General features: G+C 41.4%; 1 protein-coding gene across 2 annotated transcripts in view; it reads left to right on the plus strand.

Annotated features, from left to right (window-relative positions):
- The first annotated feature begins 709 nt into the window (after nucleotides 1-709).
- The window catches only part of PLCB1 (phospholipase C beta 1), a 682,368-nt gene continuing 661,539 nt past the window's right edge, over nucleotides 710-21,538 (plus strand). For both annotated transcript variants that reach the window (XM_060031224.1, XM_060031225.1), the window contains exons 1-2: nucleotides 710-850; nucleotides 18,594-18,671. In XM_060031224.1, coding sequence (XP_059887207.1) covers nucleotides 752-850; nucleotides 18,594-18,671 — 177 coding nt within the window. In that variant the 5' untranslated portion in view covers nucleotides 710-751. The remainder of the gene's footprint in view (nucleotides 851-18,593; nucleotides 18,672-21,538) is intronic.

Below are 21,538 nucleotides of genomic sequence, written 5' to 3' on the forward strand. Positions count from 1 at the left end.
GTGGTTAGCGCTGGAGAGCTCCAGCTAGAGGGGAAAGCAGTGGGTCGCTTCTCCGCTCCCTCCGACGGCTCTCTTTTCCCACCCCGTTTGGACCCAAGGACATTTCCAGGCTCGGGCTCACGTTCCCCATCAAACCCCCAGGAACGCCTGGCTCCTGTACACCCCAGCACCCCGCCACCGGGGCACGAGGCATGCTCAGAGGCGCGGCGGCGCAGGCGTTGGCTGCAGTGGAGCCCGGGAGCCGGAAGGTGCCGCTGCGTCCCCGCTTCCCGGCGCCTGACCCAGTGCGCAAAGTTGGGCTGGAAGCCGCCGAGGGAAGGAGGGACTGAGCGAGCGCTGGTGGCGGGGAAGGGGGGCGGGAGGAGGAGGGAGAAGGGGAAGGAGCAGGGCGGGGGGGCGCCGAGCGTGTGTCATTCGCGCTCTCCCTCCATGTCTAGAGGATGTGCTGAATGGTACGCCAGGAGGCGACGGCGGCCGAGGAGCAGTATCCGGCGGCGGCTGGCAGCCCTGCTTGGCGGCTCTTTGCCCTCCGAGGCTCCGCATCCACCGCGGGCGCCCGACCCCGCGTGCCGCCCGATCATGGCCGGGCGCCTCGCCCCCGCGCACCCCGCCTGCTGAGCCGCGCCGGAGGAGGTGCGGAGGCCGGCGCGGGAGCAGAGGCGAGCGCCTCTGGAGCCGGGAAAGGAGCCCGCGCCCTGCGCCCCGTCCCTGCCGCGCTCGCCCGGGCTGCCCGGAGCCCCGATGAGCCCTGATGGCCGGGGCTCAGCCCGGAGTACACGCTCTGCAACTCAAGCCCGTGTGCGTGTCCGACAGCCTCAAGAAGGGCACCAAATTCGTCAAGTGGGATGATGTAAGTCGGGGCGGTTGGCGGGGGTGCCGGCGGGGCGCGGGGCAGGCGCGGGCCTCTCGTGGGGGTGGGGCGAGGGGTGCGTTATGCAATGGGCGCACCCGGGCGGGCGCGGGGGCTTCGGAGCGCTCAGGTCGCCGCCGCCCGGGCGGGTGGCCGACAGCGGCGGCTGGGCTCCCGCTCTTGGGTCCTTGGGTTCAGTAGTTGACGTCCTGGCTGGGTCTGGTCAGCGCCCCCTGAGGTCTGAAATCTTTTGGGCCAGTGGAGCCGAAGGGGCCGGCGTTGCCAGTGACGGGTCCTGAGAGTTTGGAAAGTGGGGAGGGTGAAGTTGGGACCCGCAGGAAAGCGCTGCGGTGTGAACAAGTCGCGCCCCTCTCCGCGCGCCGACGCACCCCCTGTTACCTCCTTTGGTCCCTTTCGAGAAGGAACTGCCCGGGAGTCCGAAACTGTTGAATGGTTGCTCAGCGTCTTAGCGCTTTTCTGGGCGCCCACGCGGCAGAGGCAGAGGACACAGCGGTCCAGCCGACAGGTGGTCGGTGATGCCAAACTTTAGCGCCCGGCTCCGCAGAGAAGGGCCCTGAGAAAGGCTGGGGAGGACACACCAGGGGAGGGCTGAAGAGCAGAAGAGGGTAACTGAGGGGTCGATGAGGGCTCGGTGGGCCTGCAGGCCAAACAGGAGGGCAAGTTTCTGAGAACTGAGCTGGCTGGAGTCTTCAGTTCGAAATAGACTACAGAATAGAATACAAGACATTACCTCAATTTACCTTCATCTTATGCCAGGAGGGGCTGGGCTAAGTCCAGTACTTTACAGGAACCCTGGACCCTAGGACTTCAAGTGAATCCCCCCCGCCACCCCCACCCCCCCTCGCCACCCCCACCCCTCCTTGCGCATTGCCTTCAGACACTTTAATAATCTTGCTGAATACATGGGGATCTTCGGATATTAGTTTATCAATTTTATGGCCTAGATATCATTCAACAGGTTTGACAAGAACAACCCATGGGAATAAACCTGAGCTGCTGGATCTAAGGAAATTTGGGTCCAAATGACTAAGACATCTCTTAAACAGGAGGAATTATAGGAGAATGAGGCATTCTTCTTGCTGAAAAGATTTTCCACCTAGTAAATTATAGCCTGTTATTCTCCAGGGTATTTTTCTTTAATCTTCTTAAGCCATTTTCCAGTGTCTGAAAACAATTTAAATATTCCAGGTAGAGAATCCAGTTACTTAGCTGAGCAGGTCTGTGTCTATATTTTATCCATTTGGAAGTGCAAACAGGACTTGGAGGCTGATCCCACAGCTTCCTTGAAAGCTCATACCACTTATTAAATGCTGTAGGCATTCTTTTACTATGGACTTTACACTTTTCTCCTTCTGACCTAGTCTAATGACCGGATGCTTTGTAAATGGATTATTCCAGAATCTAAACAATAAGTTCAGACACAGATGAAATGCTTTGTCTGTCTCAAGGAAAAACAAAGAAAATGCAGTTCAACAACAAGTAAAGCAGTCTTGCCCATCTTGAGATCCTCAGATAGAAAGCTAATATGATGATGGGTTTACTGAGAAAGAGAATGAAGAGCAGAAGGAAGAGAGAGCGAGCGAGCGAGCGAGAGAGAAGGAGACTATGCAGAATAAGAAGGGTATTCCAGGATAAGCTCTGGATTTATTCACAGAGATGATTTGAAACTGCATTTTAAATAATTCTCCAGATGAACCGGTTTGCAAGGCAGAAACAGAGACACAGATGTAGAGAGCAAACGTATGGACACCAAGGGGGGAAAGTGGTGGGGGGTGGTGGTGGTGGGATGAATTGGGAGATTTGGATTGACATATATACACTAATATGTATAAAATAGATAACTAATATAAATAATAATGAATAAAATAAAATTTAAAAAGTGAAGAAAAAATAATTCTCTAGAATGTCTTGTTTGGAAGAAAATATGAGTGTCACTTTGAAAATGAAGTTCTTCTGTGGAAACACTTTTTGATACATCCAGGTAGATGACTTTTATTATGTGCATTTATGTCACATATATTTCTTCCTCACCTACTAATGCCAGGCCCTGAATTAGAGCCTGATGTGATGAAGAAATCAGCAAACCCCCTGCTGTTACCGACCTTACATACTAGGTGGAGGAGCCAGAAAATTATCAAGAACACCGAAGATATAGAGATTGTGAGGGCTGCAGGGAGAGTGATGGAGAGGCTGCTAGTCAAACGCCACCTGCAGAAGGTGAGAAGGGCTCCCTCTGAGCATTGAACAGTGAGTTTCTGGGGCAGTCCGGTAGGAAGGATATGGGCACTAAGGAGAGGGCCAGGGGAATCTCAGATCTTTCATAGGGGAGAAACCAGACTGCACCTAGGAGTCAGGTTATGTGGAATGCAATGGACTATCCTGTAAGTTCCTTGGTTGGCCTTCTTGGTCTCCATGGTGATCTGTGGAGTAAGAGGGACCCAGACCTTCTTTGGATGTTTTTTTCCTCCCCAGGTGTCACCCTTCTACTCTTCCCCGTTCATATTTGTCCTTCTAGTGTCAAGCCAGTTTAGGTTATCTGGCTAATTATATTGCATATTAGTGAGACTGTGTGTTGAAGACACAGAGAGCTAGATCTTGAGTCCAAAGGCCTGGGTGTACCTGCTGATTCTTTTACCAGTCAGCTGTGTGACTTTAGCTTAATCACTTAACCTTTGTGAATCTTTGCTGCCTCTTGCTCAGACTGTGAGAATGCTGCATTTCCTACCTATTTCATCTAAAAGTTGGCAGTAGCTGATAGGTAAAGCAGCCCTTCTCACACTTGAGCGTGCATCAGAAACATCTGGGGGGATTGGTAAGGTTCAGACTGCTGGGGCCCACCCTCAGTTTCTGATTCAGAAGGTCTGAGATGGAGCCTGGGAATTTGCCTTTCTCATAGGGTCTTGGGTAGCACTGATGCTGCTGGTTGGGGAACCACACTTTGAAACCACTGAGATAAGGTTTGTGAAAAAAACTTGGAAAGTATGGTAGAGAGCACAATCTTGCTGGCCTGTGTACATTTTCACTGGTTTGTAAGTTTAATTTTATCTATGTGTTTGTATTTTGAGAAATTCTTCCAATTATTACCTTTCTACCTACGTAGGAGGTAGAAAAAACTCGGTGACATAATCGTGGACAATCTTTTTAGGTCTTCTTGGATATTTAGGAAGTGTCTCTGATGCCCAGGCTGACTTAACTCACATTCATGCATTTCTTTTGAATTTCTTAGAGGCAATGAAACATTTTCAGCATTTTCATCTGCTTCTAGTGGGAGTGTTAGACAAGGAAAGGAAGGAGAGAAGCTTCTTGAGAGGCTGTCTAGTCTGACTTCCTGCCTCTGAGCAGGGGAGGCTGCTGTGTTTTTCCTTTTCGCTCTGACTTTGGGAAATACCTGCTGCCCACACCCCCGCCCCAAGGGTGTGCCCCATCTGCTAGTGAGGAAAAGTAAATGCTGGAAATAATTTAAAATATCTAAAATATCTGATCTCACTTAAAAATTGTAAACCCTCTTCTCTGATCTTTAAGCCAAAGGATGGGAAAACTCAAAACAGATTTTCAATAGCCCATTAGAAAGCATAATGGTACCTTTGAAAATGATGAGTTTGAGGCTATTTAGAATTGTGTAGAGATTCTGTCTTGTTCTTTGAGTGGCTAAAGCACCATAATCACCAGTCCTGTTGTCCTGGCCATCATGTAGAATGGGGGATGTCACCCAGAGGGCGCAGTGTCCTGCATAGTCTGTTGGCTACCTACCAATGTCATGGTGAGGCTGTGGATGCTCTAAGGGTGGTAGCCAAAAGCTTTGACATTGGCGTTAACCAATCACAACAGACAGCAGGCGGGCAGTGGAGCTGGAGTGGAGTCCTGGAGACATCCTGTTCCACCAGGGCCAGGCATGAACCATGCTTTTGCCTGATCCTGGGAAGGTCTGCACGTCCCCAGTGTCTGTGGGAGCATGTGGAAATATTTCCATTTTTGAACAACTAGTAATGGTGTATAGGTATACACTGTCTGAACATCAAGGCCAACCCTTGTCCTCCGGAACTTGGCCAACAGATAAAGGACTGACCTATGGTGGCTGTGTGTTTCACCAGTGATATGAAAGGATGCACCTTGCTTTTATTGTGCGTTTGTATTTTTGCTTTCATTTTGCATTTGTATACGATCAGTCTCTGGTAGTAGGAGGTGGGTGTACAGGACTGGGGTGTTTGAGAGTGAGCTAACTTTCTCCATCTCAGCTAGGGAGCTTGGGAGATTGTGAGCCTGGCCTCTCTCGTTTCTCTGTGTTGGACAAGATGTGGAGGGAAAGACGAAGGTTTCCCAAACCCTGATTTGCCTCAAACTCCTCATTTTCAAATGTACCATTATGCTTTCTAATGGGCTGTTGAGAATCTGTTTTCTGAGTTTGCCCATCCTTCCTCTTAAAGATCTGTGTCTTTGTTCTACAACCTCTGGGGCATGGAGGGCTTCTCATTTGATTGTTTTCTTTTTCTCCACTCTCACCCTCCAAATTCAGAGCTCACTGTGGGTGAATTGCTTAATGCATCTCAACCTGTTTCCTCATGTGTAATGTAAGGATTGTAGTATCTCCTACTGCACAGAACCACTGTTACCATTAAAGGAGCGAAGGCACATGCATTGCTCTGTGTGGCGCCTGACATACAACACTCAATAAAATAAGTTGTTAAAAGTGATGGTCCCCCAATAATTAGAGGGCCATGAACTTTATCAAGGTGGTCAGTTTGTGTTGGATGACTCTTTTATTCTATAGGTGGGAAGATCCGGACCTTCCTTCCATTCCCTTTAAAGTGTGTTTTGATTTTCATATTTTATGATTTGAAAGGGAAAAAAAGTTTTTTTACCCTTTTAAAAAATATAGATATTTCACAGAAAATGAATCTATGTAAAAAATGCAGGACTCTTTCTCTTTAAAGGAAGTCAGTTTCCAAAGCATCCAAAAGTTTTACTTCTACTTAAAAACCTTAGAGTACACACAACACACACACACACACACACACACACACACACACACACACACACACAGAGAGAGAGAGTAAGTGCACAGGTATGATGCCCAGAAGGAAGAGGAAACAGTTAAAAAAAAACTTTTGTAATTTAGCAAGAAAAAATTATATATAGATAGATAGATGTAAGTCTCACATCATACATCATGGCTCAGAAGCATAATCTTACCTTCAAAGGTCATAATTGCTAGACTGGCTAAGTTGTTTGAGAAGAAGGCTGAGGAAGCTTGGAGGTTTGGATATGCTGAGCGCCCTGTGGATTTGAACAAGTAACTCCCTCACCCCTCTCCACCACTCTGCCCTCCCCACCAAAAAACCCACAGCTAAAACAGGTAATAATAATAAAAAATCATGTTAGTATATTGCACATTTCCCAGAATCCTACACAAAAGCTCAGTTAGAACTTTTGCATTATGTAGAATCTGTAGTTGCGGTTTCCAAAATGATGACAAGGTGACACTGACAAGATTAATGAGGGAGCAGAGGAGAAGGGTTTACAAGGTGGGCAGTCAGCAGCGTTCACTTTGGACAGGTTATAGGGGAAAGAGGGAAGAAACAGCCCTGGTTGGTAGGTGGTGGATCCAAACGCAGCCCCCAGAAGGGCTGGCAGGTGCCCTCTAAAATACTACTTAAATATGTCCAGATGTGTCTCTTTTTCATGTCCAAAGAGCTTTTGTGAATTTCTTATCGACAGTGATTACTGTAATCTAAGTGTAAGAATATCACTTTTCCAAAGTAAGTCAATAAAGTTATTTTAAGCTTTTGATCAGAGTGTAACGTTCATGAAGTAAAACACGCAAATCTCGTGTCCAGCTGGGTCAGTTTTCACAAAATGAACACTCACGTGATCCGCACCAGATGGAGAAACAGCATCGCCTGCCCACCAAGCCCCTGAATGCTCCCTTCTGGCCCCGACACCCGCTCTCCTGACTTGCAGCTCCGTAGGTTGGTTTTGCCTGTCTTGGATCTAAGAAAGCTATTTTCTTCTTATTTTCAATGAAAACAAAAGCCTAAAGCATTTTTATTATTGCTTTAGGACCCTCTTCAACAGTAACAAAAATGACTTATCCTGGGTTTAGATGGACCTTGATTAGGTCCTTATCTAGCCTAAGGTAAGGCCTGGGAAGTGAAGCAGGTGTAGTAAATGCCCCAAACGAGAAAGCAGTTGAACAAAACGGTAATAATTGAGCAAGGAAATGTAGTGCCTACAGGCTGTTATTGGCATAGCAGAGCAAACTAGTAGAGTGCTGTTTCTGGAATATAATTTTCTGTAGTAGTTTTTCTCTCGCATCTTGCCTGACTTTGATATTCCCACCTATGGTGCAGTAGGATAATTTACTCTGGCTATTAGCATATCTCTAATCCAGGAAAGTTTAGCATATCAGTAAATAGCTTCAAATGATATTTACGTGCAATGACTGTTTAAATGGGACAGGAACATTTTGCTTTTTTACATTGAACTTGTTAAACTGTAGTTAAATGTTTCTTTATCAGGATTGTTTCACAGTATCATGAACAAGGAGTGCCGGCAGAAAATGGAATGAGATTGATTGTGAATTGTCGACTAATGCTGTGGGTCTTCACCTAAATAACAAATATTTTGTAACTGAAGACCTTAGTTTTCCTGTTACTGGAGCTAATGTGAGGTTCAAGCAGCCTTTTCAGACTGTATCATAAATTCCATCTGCCCAGAAAGATTTCATAATGCTCCCCTTCCCCCATCTATTCCATGTCCCATCCCACAGTCAGTGCCAGTGCCCCTGTATATCAGTAAGGAAAGGAACTAGGACATATTTCTGAGATTTACTTGAGATTTTAAAGAAGCTATCGATTTCTGTTAAAAACTAAATGAAATAGCATATAAAGAAGGCTAGATTCTTGAAGAGGTCTTTGGCTTCCCCTTTGATCTCTTTGTGCTCTGATATTTGATTTTATTATTTTCTTCATATGTTAATTTTCAACTTGGGGAAATTTTTATTTTAAGTTTATTCTGAAAAAAATGCTTAGGTATATGCTTAGATATAATTGATGTTGACGAAATCTGTATACATTTATCAAGAAACTAAATTATTGTCAGTGAAGAAACATTATTCTATAAAATAAGAAAACATATTTAGTGTTAAAAGAGAATTAAAAGCATCCTACATATGGTTTTCATTTCAAGGACTTTTTTTAGTTCACAGTACTTGCTCACTGTTTTGTTTCTTTTCATCACAATGAAGTTTTATGAACAAGTTTAAGGAAAATGAATTAGTTAACAAAGCACTTTTACCTGAACTAGTCATTGTGGATCTTAATATATAACATTGATACATAGGAGATTAAGAAGTTATTTTGCTGTTAAAAAATCAAACTTTCATTGGAACTTGTTTATGAAGTGGGTAAGGGAAAGTTAATTGGATTCATTTTATAGGAGAGGCCGTATAAGCTGAAAAAGGAAGACCCCAGAGCAAGTCAGCAAGTGGTCCCGTAGATTAAAAAAAAATGAAGGATACTGACAGGGATGCTTTCTCAGGTTTGCTGTTTGGTTGAATCTCACTTAGTCTCCATCCTCAGCGTCTAATATTCTGGCTGTAAATTCATTCCACCAGTATGAGATGCACTTATATGATATGTGAAGGAGGCCACTTCTCTGCATTCTTTGGTTTGTCTCTACAGATGTGTGGGATGTTGAAGGACGAAGTATGATCTTCTTTAGTCGTTCTTCTGTGTTTGGTTATAAAGAGGCAGTGGCGACAGTGGCTGCTCCCTGTCTCAGATTACTCTTCCTTTGTCTTCAGCTAAGCTGGCGTGTGTTTGACCCTAGCAGTTCCTCGTTGATTTCTCTCTCACCTTTCTGAATGTGGTGGAGGCAACAGCTGTTCTCAAGGGTCAGTGTATCATGTTCTGGGGTCATTCACAGAGGCTCAACCTGAAGCCTATGTCTCCAGTCCTTCTAGTGATACTGTCAAGTACCTGTAATTAAACTCCTTTATGTTCAAAGTTTCCAGAGAGGTTTTTGTTTTCTTCATTAACCCCTACCCAATACGGCCTTTTATGGTTCTAGGATTCCATGAATTTCAGTTTTAATGTGCAATAACCACCCACACATCCTATGTAATTTTCTCCTTCAATATTACAGTTGAGTAAAATGGAGTTTTGCTATAATGCTGCCTTTCAAGTTCAATACTGAGAGTGAGTCCTAATAACAGGCCCTGATATTTATAAACTACTCTTATTTATTTACAGTCATGCCCCTTCAGTCTTCAAGACCACCTCGAGTGGTAGGAAAAGGCCAGATGTTATTATTCCCATCTTACATAGAAGCACACTGGGGCTTGTGTGTGGTGAGTTGCCCAAGGCACACAACTAGAGCCAAAGTCAGGTTTAAAGCTAGGTCTTCTGGTTAAATTCAGGACCTTTTCCAGTCTACCATGATATCCCCAAACAGTGGTAACAAAAGGCTTTTAATCGAATCCAAATGATTACCAGTTGAAAGAGATTCATTGACTTTTCCAAAGAATCCCCCTGATTTTAGGATTTGTACAAATGAGGCTTAGAACCCTACAAATGCCTTCCTCTTTGCGAGTGTCTTCAAAAACAGCTATTTTTATGATGCGTATACAAAGCCCATTTTTGTTCCACAATGTAGGATGTAGGAACATAGGAAAACTTAATTTCTGCTTTGAGGCACAAAGACCAGGGCACAGTCTAGTCTACAAATGTTCAACATCAGTCAGTCACTGTAAAACATGCTCACGGAAAGATAGTCAGGAATGGTGTTAAAACAAAGGTCATTTTTTTCATTATCTAATAAGTGGCACTTTTGTATCTGGCAAGACTCATTACATGTGCTTTTCCATCTTTTTCTCTTCCAAACATACTTGCAAATGTTGTCTTTTGCTGGATGCCCATTAAGACTGGTCCCATGGCTTCCTATGGGAAATCTTTGATGTTGGAAGATGAAAGATAAAGTGGGCATGAAGGAAGTGTAGAGGATGCCACTTGCACCCAAACGTGAGGCAGAATGGCTTGGAATTCAAGGTGCTGTCAATTGAGAGCCCAGATGTAGATTGCCAGTGCAGGAGGGTGCATGGAAGGAGGTGGTTATGCCTCATCTATACAACAACTGGACCAGGGCTCCTCAAAGACTGTAGCTTTGTGTTATTTATCTTCTTCCCTAGGGCAAAGCATAGGCCTGGCACTGAGTTGGTGCTCAGGGAATCTTTGTGGAATGAAGGAATGATCTGGTGTGTTTCTGGGTCACAGTGGGTTCATGGGAAGGGGGAGTGTGCAGTCATGAGGGAGGGTGGTCATGCTCCCAAGACACCTGCATGACACACTGTGTGTGGCATTGGTTAGAAAGCCCTGCCCTCCATCCTTCCATTCCATCTGACATCTCCCAGAGTCTGAGGGACCCTGTGACCTTCTTAACTTTGGTTTCTCCATGTGAGCTCAAGAAGCAAACTATTTATTGTCAATACAGAGCTGATTGCTGTCATTAGCACGGATTTCCCGTAAGTGCTAAATATGGCTTAAGGTTGAGTGTGTAATCAATTGTGATTCGATATTGGTTGAAAATTGTGATGCTTAATGTATTTACATCTCTTATTCTGAATGTTACAAGTGGCTTCTGTTTTCTGGAAAAGATACACATATACCGAGATCTTGCAAGGAAAATTGCCCTTAAAGAAATTCAGAAGTGTTGGGAATGACAGAGCAAAAGACTGACGGGTGTGAAAACATCCTCTCTATCTGGATAATGATTCACAAGGAGAAAAATGGATACGTGAGCTTTATTGCCAAAATGAGAAAAATATTAAAGACATATAGTTTAAAAAATATTATTTATAATAAAAATTCTGCCTACACTATTTCTTCTGTATAGAGGGAATGGAAGTTACTGGGACAATATCATTGACATCCTCCCTTCCCCGCTTCTATTTCAATATACTTGGGCAACCTCTATGGTCCCACCTTCCCTCCTGTCCCTGGGAAAGCTCTATGTCCTGGAGCCCATGCCTCCTGGTTTGTTTGGATTCTGGATTCATAATTATCCTCCCCTTTGACAGCATCTGTGAAAGATTCCCTTATGTTGAGGCTCTTCTAAGAACATAGAAATATGCTTTTTAGTCATACAAATGCCAACATAGAATCCAGCACAATGTCGCCCACCCCACCTTCCTCCTACAGTTACTGCCCTCTTTTCCTCATCCTTCCCTCCACAAGGAACATGCAGCTTCTACCCACCTTCTCCTCTCCTAACATCCCACTCACTCCTTCTCTGCCCTCCAAAGCCTTATTCTGCCTTTGCCATTGCTTTGAAATTTCTCTTGCCACAGCTTCTGGCAACGTGTTGGGTGCCAGCCCAATTGATATTTTTCAGAATCTACCTTGATTCTTTTTCTGCAGTTTCCTTCCATCTACCCATTCAGTGTTCATACTTTAAATTTGTATTGATGCCTCTTATAAGCTGGACATTTTGCTAGTGTTGTGGATTTACAATGGTAAATGATTTGGTTCCTGCCCTCATGGAGTTGGTGCTCTGCTGGGGGAGATAGATGCTCAACAAAGAGAGGTAAATGATGTTACTATAATTGTGACAAGTACTACGGAAAAAAGTACAAGTGAGTATAAGAAGTTTGGAAGGTTTTCATGGAGAAGTTCTGTTTAAGGAAAGACCTGAGTTATAAGTAGGACTTAAGCCAACATGAGGATGGGGAGTGTATTAGGTCAAACGTACAGGACATGTGGGCATCCCAAGGAGGGAAGGCATATGGGACTTTGAAGGACAGGGAAGAATAAGCAAATGGGGCACTTGGTGGCTCAGATAATGAGGTGGGATGGCAAGGGGTGCATATATGCTACTTAGGCCACTGAAAAATTTTATCATGAAGTCAGTAGGAAGCCATTAAAGCTGTGTTTCTGAACCTCAGTACTATGGACATTTGGGGCCAGACAATTCTTTGTTATGGGGTTTGGCCGGTGCATTGCAGAATGTTTAGCAGCATCCCTGACTATCTACTAGATTCCAGTAACAAAATCCCCAGTGTAACAACCAAAATTGTTTCTGGACATTGCCAACATTTCCCTGGGGTGAAAAACTGACCCTGGTCCAGAACCACTGATTAAAATGTAAACCACTGATTTAAATCTTAACTGATTTTAAAAAGTACTGGGCCCCTGTGTGCGCACGCATGCGCACACACACACGGCCAGTAGGGACATGAAAAGATGTTCAACAACATTAGTCATTAGTCATCAGGGAAATGTATATTAAAACCACAGCCCACCAGACCTCTAGCCTCCTGAAATGATTGGTTTACTCATCTGATGCCCCCACTAAACATTGAGCACCTTGTATGATGGGGGATCTGGACTTTCATTTGAATCCCTAGTATAGGCCTGCAGTATCTTGCATCGTGTTTGAAGGAGCATGCTTCCAACTTTTTGCTGTATTTTGTTAAAAGAGATTTGTATACCTGTCAGTAAAAGGCAACTTTTTAATGGTACTTCTCTCCACTGTTTTGCATCCTCCACCCTGGACCTTCTTCCCTCCTCTGCTTTCCTTTCCTCGGGGAAATTTCAGACTGGACAGGCCCTGGGAAGAAAATCCTCTTCCATGCTGATGCACATAGAACATTTACTTCACTGATCTTAATCTCACAATCCATCATCCAAGACTGCCTTTAGTGTGTGTGTGTGTGTGTGTGTGTGTGTGTGTGTGTGTGTGTGTGTGTGTGTATGTATGTGTGTGTGTTTCATAGTCAGGGCTGCATCACTGACGTTTGTTGGGCATCACATCTGATTTTCTGTGACACTTGGAATTTTTTTTCCTTACATAGCTGTTTGTGTATGTGTTTGCCGTCTTTGGCTCTGCTGCTTTCTGAGGCAAGTCTTGGGCAATCCCTGTGGAGCATGGCTGGTTTTTTTCCCTTGTTGACTCTGTAACATTGATTAGTTGAGAAGTGCACATCTCTAGCCATGTGTGTTTTCTGTTTAACAACATGAGGACACGAAATCACTGTGGAGTCAGAATTGTGGTCAATCTAGGCCAGTAGACTTTCTGACAGTGGCACCAACGTGTGGGCTGTGGGTCTGTGGGTCTGTGAGCCGGTCCTCGACATTAGCCTTAATGGGTTATAGCTTGTATCAGTTTTATAGGGTGTCCATAACAAAGTAGCACAGACTGAGAGTCTTAAACAACAAAAATGTGTTTTCTCACAGTTTTGGAGGCCGCAGGTCTGAGATCAAGGTGTTAGTGGAGTTGGTTCCTTCTGAAGACCCTGATCTGTTCCAGGCCTCTCTCCATAGCTTGTAGGTGGCTGGCCTCCCTGTGTTGTCACATCATCTTCCTTCTGTATGTGTCTGTGTCCAGATTTTTTCTTTTTATAAGGACACCAATCCTATTGAATTAAGGCCCACCCTTAATGACCTCCTTTTAATTTAATCGCCTATGTAAAGATTGTTAACCATATAGGGTTGCAGTTTGAAGCACTGGGTGGGACTTGAACATACGGATTTTGGGGTGGGGCACAATTTAGCTCATTACTAACCTGAACCCGGTAAAGTAGAACTCAGAGGGCAGCAACGTATTGGCTCTATTCAAATACTTGAAGAATTGACACTTAGAGAAGCAACTAGATTTATTTTGTATAATTGGGTTGGCTGAAAAGTTCATTTGGAAAAACCCAAATGAACATTTTGGCCAACCCAATAATTAGGTGTTAAAACTAAATGGTAGCTGCATATATGGAAAAAAATCCCCAAATTTTCTAGCTGGCATTATCTGACCAAGTTTGCTTTGTGAAAAAGATTTCCCTGTTAAGGAGAAAACTTATTTTCTCATGAAGATTTAGAGCTCCACTGCCCAGTAGAAATATAAAATGAGCCACACTGGAAATTTAAAATTTTTTAGTAGCCACATTAATAAAGTAAAAAAAAAAAAAAAAAAAAACAGGTGGAATTAATTTTTTTTTTTTTTGCGATACGTGGGCCTCTCACTGTTGTGGCCTCTCCCGTTGCGGAGCACAGGCTCCGGACGCGCAGGCTCAGCGGCCATGGCTCACGGGCCCAGCCGCTCCGCGGCACGTGGGATCTTCCTGGACCAGGGCACGAACCCGTGTTCCCTGCATCGGCAGGCGGACTCTCAACCACTGCAACACCAGGGAAGCCCCTGGAATTAATTTTAACAATATAGTTTGTTTAACCCGATATATTTATTTACATATGTAATTAATATAAACAATTATTCATGAACTACTTTAGATTCTTGTTTTCATTGTCAGTCTTTCAAATCTTATAGCACATCTTAGCCAACTCGCCACATTTCAAGCGCTCCGTGGTCTCGGGTGAGCCCATATTCAGCAGTGCAGGGGGACAGCGTTGCCATCTCAGTTGGGGCCAGATCATCTCCAAACAAATGAAAAATGGTTCTTGAGGGACAAAAAGTCTTCTTATTCTTTACTTTTTATTTTATATAAAGCACAGAATACATACAGCATATAAATAGATATACAGAATATCTGTGATATTAACATTTCATGGAAGATGATTAGGAAAACAAATGTCGAAAAAAGCCCTAATTTAGCAGATCAGTAATGAAACTGTTGAGTGACCTTGGTGTAGAGTCTGCCCTTGAGGCTTAATTCCAGTGCTTCCCTTACTAGCTTAGCTAGGTTTCCTTGGACCTAGTTATTTAAGCTAAGCCTTAGTCTATTTATATGTAAAATCGGGATAAGTGTCTACCTCTTAAAATATTATAAATATCAAAGGAGAAATTCCATTTCGAGTTCATATTGCAGTGATTGGCTCAGACCAAACATTTAGGATGTGTCTATTATTATTTGGTCAGGGAGTTCTGTAAAGAATATTCTGGTATTGGGAGGGAGTTTGGACTGTTTTGTCATTTCCTCCCAGTTTCTTTAGGACATTTTGTTTATTTATTTATTATTAAAATATAGTTGCCTTATTATTATTAGTTTTGGGTGTACAGCATATTGATTCAATATTTTTATAGGTTATGCTCCAGGGTATATAATTTGTTTTATAGTGATTCATTTATTTTCACATTTCATCTTTTTTTTGAGATGTAATTATCATATAACATTGCATTAGTATATGTTATTGATTTATATCAGCACATTGATGCACAAATCATAATAAAGAAGTTATAGGACTTTGTAATTTTAATATTGATTGCAGTGACTCTTTTTCTTACTGAAATATCTCTCATTCTTTTGGATGTTAAGGTTTTAAAAAGTCCCTTTACTTTGTTCCTTGACTGTCCTTTATTTAACCTAAAATCTTTTTGGAGATTCATGTAAATTGTAGAACAGCAGCTTCTTATATCATTATATTAGTCTTCATTTTTGATAAGATGGGATGAGAGTAAAATGGTTTCTGTCAACGAAAGAGGGGTAAATAGAGATTTACTGTACATTATCCACAATTACTAACTTAAAACAGGTATGTTTATTAGTGTTCTTCTTTTCAAGGTAGATGTTTATTGGAAAAAATACCTTATAACTTTAAATAAGCAAATTAAAGTTGAATTCCTAGTTAGAAGCCATGTACTTAGAAGACACAGGGATGTCTACATTTCAAGCTCACTGGTGCTCCTGGGCATTTACATCATTGTATTCCTGATTCAAAGCCTCACCCATTGTAGGCCTGTGTCAGTGGATCTGAGTCTGGTTCCTGGACCAGTAGCAGCAGCATCACTGAAAATTAAGTAGAAATGCAGATTCTCAGACTCTATTCCAGATCTCCTAAGTGAGAAGCTCCAGAGAAAGGGCTCAGTAGTCTGCATTTTAACCAGTACTCCTTGTAAATCTGATGCACCCAAAAGTTTGAAAACCACCTTCTTATGGAATACACATCTTACGGATATTGATGGAGGGAGAAAGAATAAAACATAGACCATCTGAGAGTTACCTCCATTATTCTGCAGTAAAATGCTGCAGTTGCCTTGGAAATGAAGGATGGCTGTATATTTCAAACTTCAAACTACAGCATATATTCTGACAATTAAGAATACTTGAGATCTGGGTTGAGCAGGGGGAGAATATTGGCACTTGCAGCTATGTGAGAGGTGTGAAAAAAGGAGGTGGAGTTGAAAATGGATATTCATGTATTTCTGGGTCAAACCCTGCCTTGCATGGCAAGAATGCCAAGTTCCAGCTGATCTTGGAATGTCAAAGGTGATTATGGAGGAAGCAGGCAGGGAGCCGCGATAAATGATCATTTAGTAGAGGAACTGTGGCCAGAGAGTGGGTCAAGAAAATACTGAACAAAGGAGCTTTAATTTTGAAGGAGGAAAAGGAATAAGCTAGAAAAAGCAGTATCCGAAACAACGAGGCAGCCTAACACAATGTTCCAACATATAAATTTGAGCTGTTTTGCTCTGCTAACTTTAAATATTTTATTGTCTGGGATCCTTGCAGTGAATTGTCACTAAGATTTTGATTAGAATCTTATCAGATACTCTTGTCAGACACTCTGATTAGAAAAGGAACTGATGTGAAAATGGTAAGTTACACCTACAGGTTAATTCCAAATTTACCTGGAAATTGGGATGTGTGTTCTGTGAAGCCTATTGGAAACTTTTATTTCACCCAACTCTGGAAAAGTAGGTGATGAAACAGAACTGAAAATATTGCTATGATTTACTGGAAATATTACTCTGAACTTCTATGCATGTAATCTCATAGGAGAAGCTTCAGATATTTTAAAAAATATTCTTCCATTATAATATCAAATTTGTTTCCAAGTGTCTTTTTTTTTTAACATTTAAAAGTAATTTTGGAATTTAAAAATTCCAGATGAAGCTCTATGTAACAGCACAAGCCTTGTAAAAGATATTTTCAGACTGCATGTTAAGAATGAATCTTAAGACTATCAGGATAAAACAGCAAGGCAGTTGCTCAAAAAATTAAATATAGAACTATCATATGATCCAGTTATTTCACTTCTGGGTATATATGGAAAAAAATTGAAAGCAGGGATGCAAACAGATATTTGTAGGCCTATGTTCATAGCAGCGTTGTTCGCAACAGCCAGAAGGTGGAAAGAAACAACCCAAATGTCCATCAGTGAATGAGTGGATAAACTAAATGATACAGACATATAATTGAGTATTATTCAGTCTTAAAAAGGAAGGAAATTTTGATACCTACTATAACATGGATGAACCTTGAACAGATTATGCTGAGTGAAATCAACCAGATACAAAAGGAAAAATACTGTATGATTCTATTTATATAAGGTACCAAAAAGTAGTCAATTCATAGATATAGAAAATAGAATGGTGATTGTCAAGGCCTAGGGGGAGGAGGGAATGGTGAGTTAGTGTTTAATGAGTGTGAAGTTTCAGTTTGGGAAGATGAGGATGGATGGTGGTCATGGTTGCACAGCAATGTGAAAGTACTTAATGCCCCTGAACTTTACACTTAAAAATGGCAAGTTTTATGTTATATATACTTAACACAATAAAAAAAGAATGCCATGATAAACTTTCATTTAATATTTTAATAAATCAGGTTTTAAACATAATCCACTATAATAATAATGAACATTTTTATGTGCCAAGAATTGATCCAAGTGCTTTACCCAAATTATCCTGTTTAATTCTCACAAAAAACTCTGACGGAGGTATGATTATTATCCCTTTTTTTTCCAGTTGTGGTTGTGCAGAATGAGGCACGGGAGGGGACAGGCAGAGATTTGAGCCCGAGGGGTTGGCCTCCAGCACCTGGCTCTTATAATAAAACTTACCATGTGTACAAAAGCCTTAGATTTGCTCTACCCATCAGGAAGACAATCCCAAATTCCAAAATTATCTCTGCAAGTTCTAAATTTATTACAAATCTTTTTAATCAGATAGAGGATATGACACACCAGAGTTACAATGTGTATGAAAAAGTTGAAATAAACTGGTTTTATTTATGTCTCTTTAAAAAATGCAATTCCTGCAAAGATCCCAGTATTTCAGTATAAAAATCCATATCCAGTGACATGTGTTTCTTTGTGCAGATGGTATGCCTTTCTGAAAATTGCGAAAAGAAAAGAACACATACTTTAGAAATGTTTAATATTGTAATTACAATACAGGCAGTTTTTGCTTTATAATATGCATGCTTTAAACTAAGAAGACTGTCTATGATGTTTTATTTTATTGTGTGAAATTTAAATTTATAACAGTTTTGTGTATAGCCTTCCGAACATATAGAAGATGACCTTATTTACTGTTACCTTGGAAACAGCAATACCTAAATGCTGTGTTTACTCTCTTCAGTACAATTAAAAATCATTTTATAGAGCAAATGTAATTTAAAATAATATCCTGAAGCATGGATTTCAATTAACTTTAATCATATAAAATATGTAATGATGTTTAGTGTTAAAATTATTTGGAAAACCAAATATAGCTTTTTGTTAGAAAACATGCCAGTGCCTTTAAAAACTTGCCTTAATCAATAAATACATGCATCACTGGCCTTTTCCTTTATAAGTAATGTCCCAATATTCTAATTATTAGTGAAGTACCTCAGTTATGTAATTAGCAATCCTATGATGTTAAAGATGTCATGTTTAATTTTTTATTAGTTTTATTAATAATTGATGATCTTGGAGAAACTTAACAATTATAACTTAAGTAATTCACAGGTAAGGCTTTCTATAGTGGCATATGTTGATATACGTGTATTTTCTTACATTTCTAGGACTCCACTATTGTCACTCCAATTATTTTGAGGACCGACCCTCAGGGATTTTTCTTTTACTGGACAGATCAAAGCAAGGTAAGAAGTGAGATATGTCTTTCTTACATTTTCCAGTTAGTTGCTGATTTGCGAAGTATTTAGCTTTCTATCCATTTCATGGATGACTCTTTGTAATTTTTTTAAAGATTCTACTTAAAAATAATATCTTAGATAGAAATGTCTTGGGATTTTCCAAGGTCTGAAATATTAGATGTGCTAAATCCTAGAACAATTGGCATTTTTCAGGGTAAGAACATGGAATTGTGAATTACATTTGTTGTAGAGGGAAGTTAGCCAGTATTACTGCTGCTAAGTCTCCCACCAACTCTACCCATAAAAAACGAAGAAACATGATGAGAAAGTCATTTTTGACCCTGATGACTGTAACTGTGGCTTTCCCTTTCTCTTCCTTCTCCCCTTTGCTGCTTATTAAGGGTTCTCCCAGCCTCAGCAGGAATTTGGCCTTGATAATTTGTTTTTTTGTTAGAAAATCAGGAATAAGATCCCTTTAGACTATACCTTCACTTTTTCAGGAATTTCTTCCCATTTTAGCTTTCTGTCCACCATACCATGAATTTAGAATCTCATTTATTATGAAACCAATTGAGACGATTCCATATTGAATTATTAAAAACTAGACTGTCTGCAGATCATAAGATTTATTTGGAGTTTAACGGGTAGTGAGGTCAGAATATTCATAAAAAGTAGGTTATTATTTCCATAGACGATGGAACATACACTTGACCATGCACTTGATGTTGCACTTGAACATACAAGGCCACAGACCACAGAATATTTTGGTCCTATAAGTTCTGATATTTGGAAAGATGGGACAGGCTTTATTGAGAGTGCTAAATCCATACTGAAACCAATAAAATACCTGGCATCAAACTGTGAGGTGCCTTTTCATGTTCTGGTGTTAGTTCTCTATATCCAAGGTTACTGGTGTTTGTCAGCTTAGCTTTCGGCCATTGGGGGCAACCTGGACTTCACCAGTGAGTAGTGGTATGGAAACTGCTCTGTGCAGTGGCATATTTGGGGTCAGAGTAGAGCCTGGGGAAACTCTTAGGGTGCTAGACAGTAATATCTGGCCCCCAGGGCCAGTCCTGAATGGGTCTGTTAACACGTCATCCAAAAGGCAGATTTTAGCTTTGTGGTCCTGGAGTTACTTTCTGAATATGGGTGCCCTGTAATCATCTCTGGCCACAGACGTGGGGCTAAATCATAGACCCCGAGCTAACGTCAAAAACCGTATTTGAGTAAGATTTCATACTGACTGTTCATGTTTATTACTGGGTGTGTTAATCACTTTGGCTTTGACATTCTGTTTGGTTTCCTGCTGTTATGTATAAAACAATGGCTTGAAAGAGGTTTTTTATTTTTTTTCCTCCTAAAGGCTATTTTTAGAACTGTTGAGCTATATTCATGAAAGATATATTTATAATGCCTAGAGCATTTTTAAGTGTTGGGTATTTGTACAAGAGACTAGACTGTCAGTTTGATTTTTCAACTTGTAAATCAAGCTTCTATAAAAGCAACAGAAGGTATTTTGGGGTTTTTAAATAATTCATAGCAACTCACTTAAGCTCCCCTTTAAGACCAATGATAAATATTTCATTGCTTAAGAAAGAGAAAGTATTTAGGACCAGAGGCTCTTTGATGTACCTCTGTTGTCCTGTGAACCCAGTATTTTAACTCATGCTCATTTTCAAATGTGGAAAATTCTCAGTTTTTTAATACTAACAACTTTCTCTTGGTTGTAATGCTGTTTATGACCAACTTAAACAAATACTGTGGTAGCAATACTTCTGTCTCTTTATTACTTTTCTTTTCATGGATATTAATCTTCCAGTTCTAGCCAAGAGATGGGAATTTCATTTTTCACTTTTTAAGTCAACCGTCAGTCATGTATCAGAATTTTGAGGTTTATTTTTTTAGTTAATGATCATATATCAGTATCTAAAAGATGAGACGATTTAAGAAAAAAATTAAACTTTCCATCATTCTAAGTTTGTCATTTTCTTCTGGCTTTAAGCCTAGTCCTGGAGTCAGAACGAGTGATGAATCCACTTCTAAGAGGTAGACTCCTGTAAGTGATATATTAGGAGCATAAATGTACGCAAGCAGAGATGGTACCCGCAAGTGAGTGGGGAGGGCACACAAGCTTTAAGTCCATGTTTTTGCATAAAATCATTTGAAGGGATGGGCCTAATGTTGCAGTCAGATGATGCTTAGAGGCCCAGTTTCTTTAAGATATTTTTTCTGACAATCAGTCTTGTCGATATGAATCTATCACATGTACTACAGGGGTTACGTCTCAAAGAAAAAATGTGATACTTTTAAGTTTATCCCCTGATTCCCTCCCCACCCCTGTTTGGAAGCTTGCGTTGGTATCTGGGTGATGTGCCTCTCTTCTCCCTGGAGCTTCTTCCTTTGTCTTTGTCCATGTTTCTCCTTGGTCCATGAAGCCTGTGCTGAAGCCCTTTGATTAGCGATCCCTTGAAGCCTACTCTGCTCAGAGGCGAGCTGAGTGGCTTAAGAAGCTCTTGGTAAAGAATATTGTTACAAGATCTTTCTCTTTATAGCCCTGGAGGAGAATCCTCACATTTGACAGTTTCGCATCCATGTCTTCTCTCCCGTCATGGCCACATTGTACCATGCACCACTGATTTCAAGCCACTGGTTTCACTCTCTGTGAACATTGACATGCTTCCTTCTGTAACCCCTCCTTTGATTTGTCACCATAGAAATGATAGGTGGCAAAGAAGACAGACAGCCCAGATGATTTAAGAACTTAAAAACCAGAGCAGGCAGGTAATTTTTATGTAGCAGAAATGTGCTCTGATGGAACATTGAAAGAATGTTTGGGGTTGGTTGGGAGCAGATAAATATGAACATCATCTTAA

This window comes from Delphinus delphis, chromosome 15, assembly GCF_949987515.2.
Source record: "Delphinus delphis chromosome 15, mDelDel1.2, whole genome shotgun sequence".
NCBI classification, from domain to species: Eukaryota; Metazoa; Chordata; class Mammalia; order Artiodactyla; family Delphinidae; genus Delphinus; species Delphinus delphis.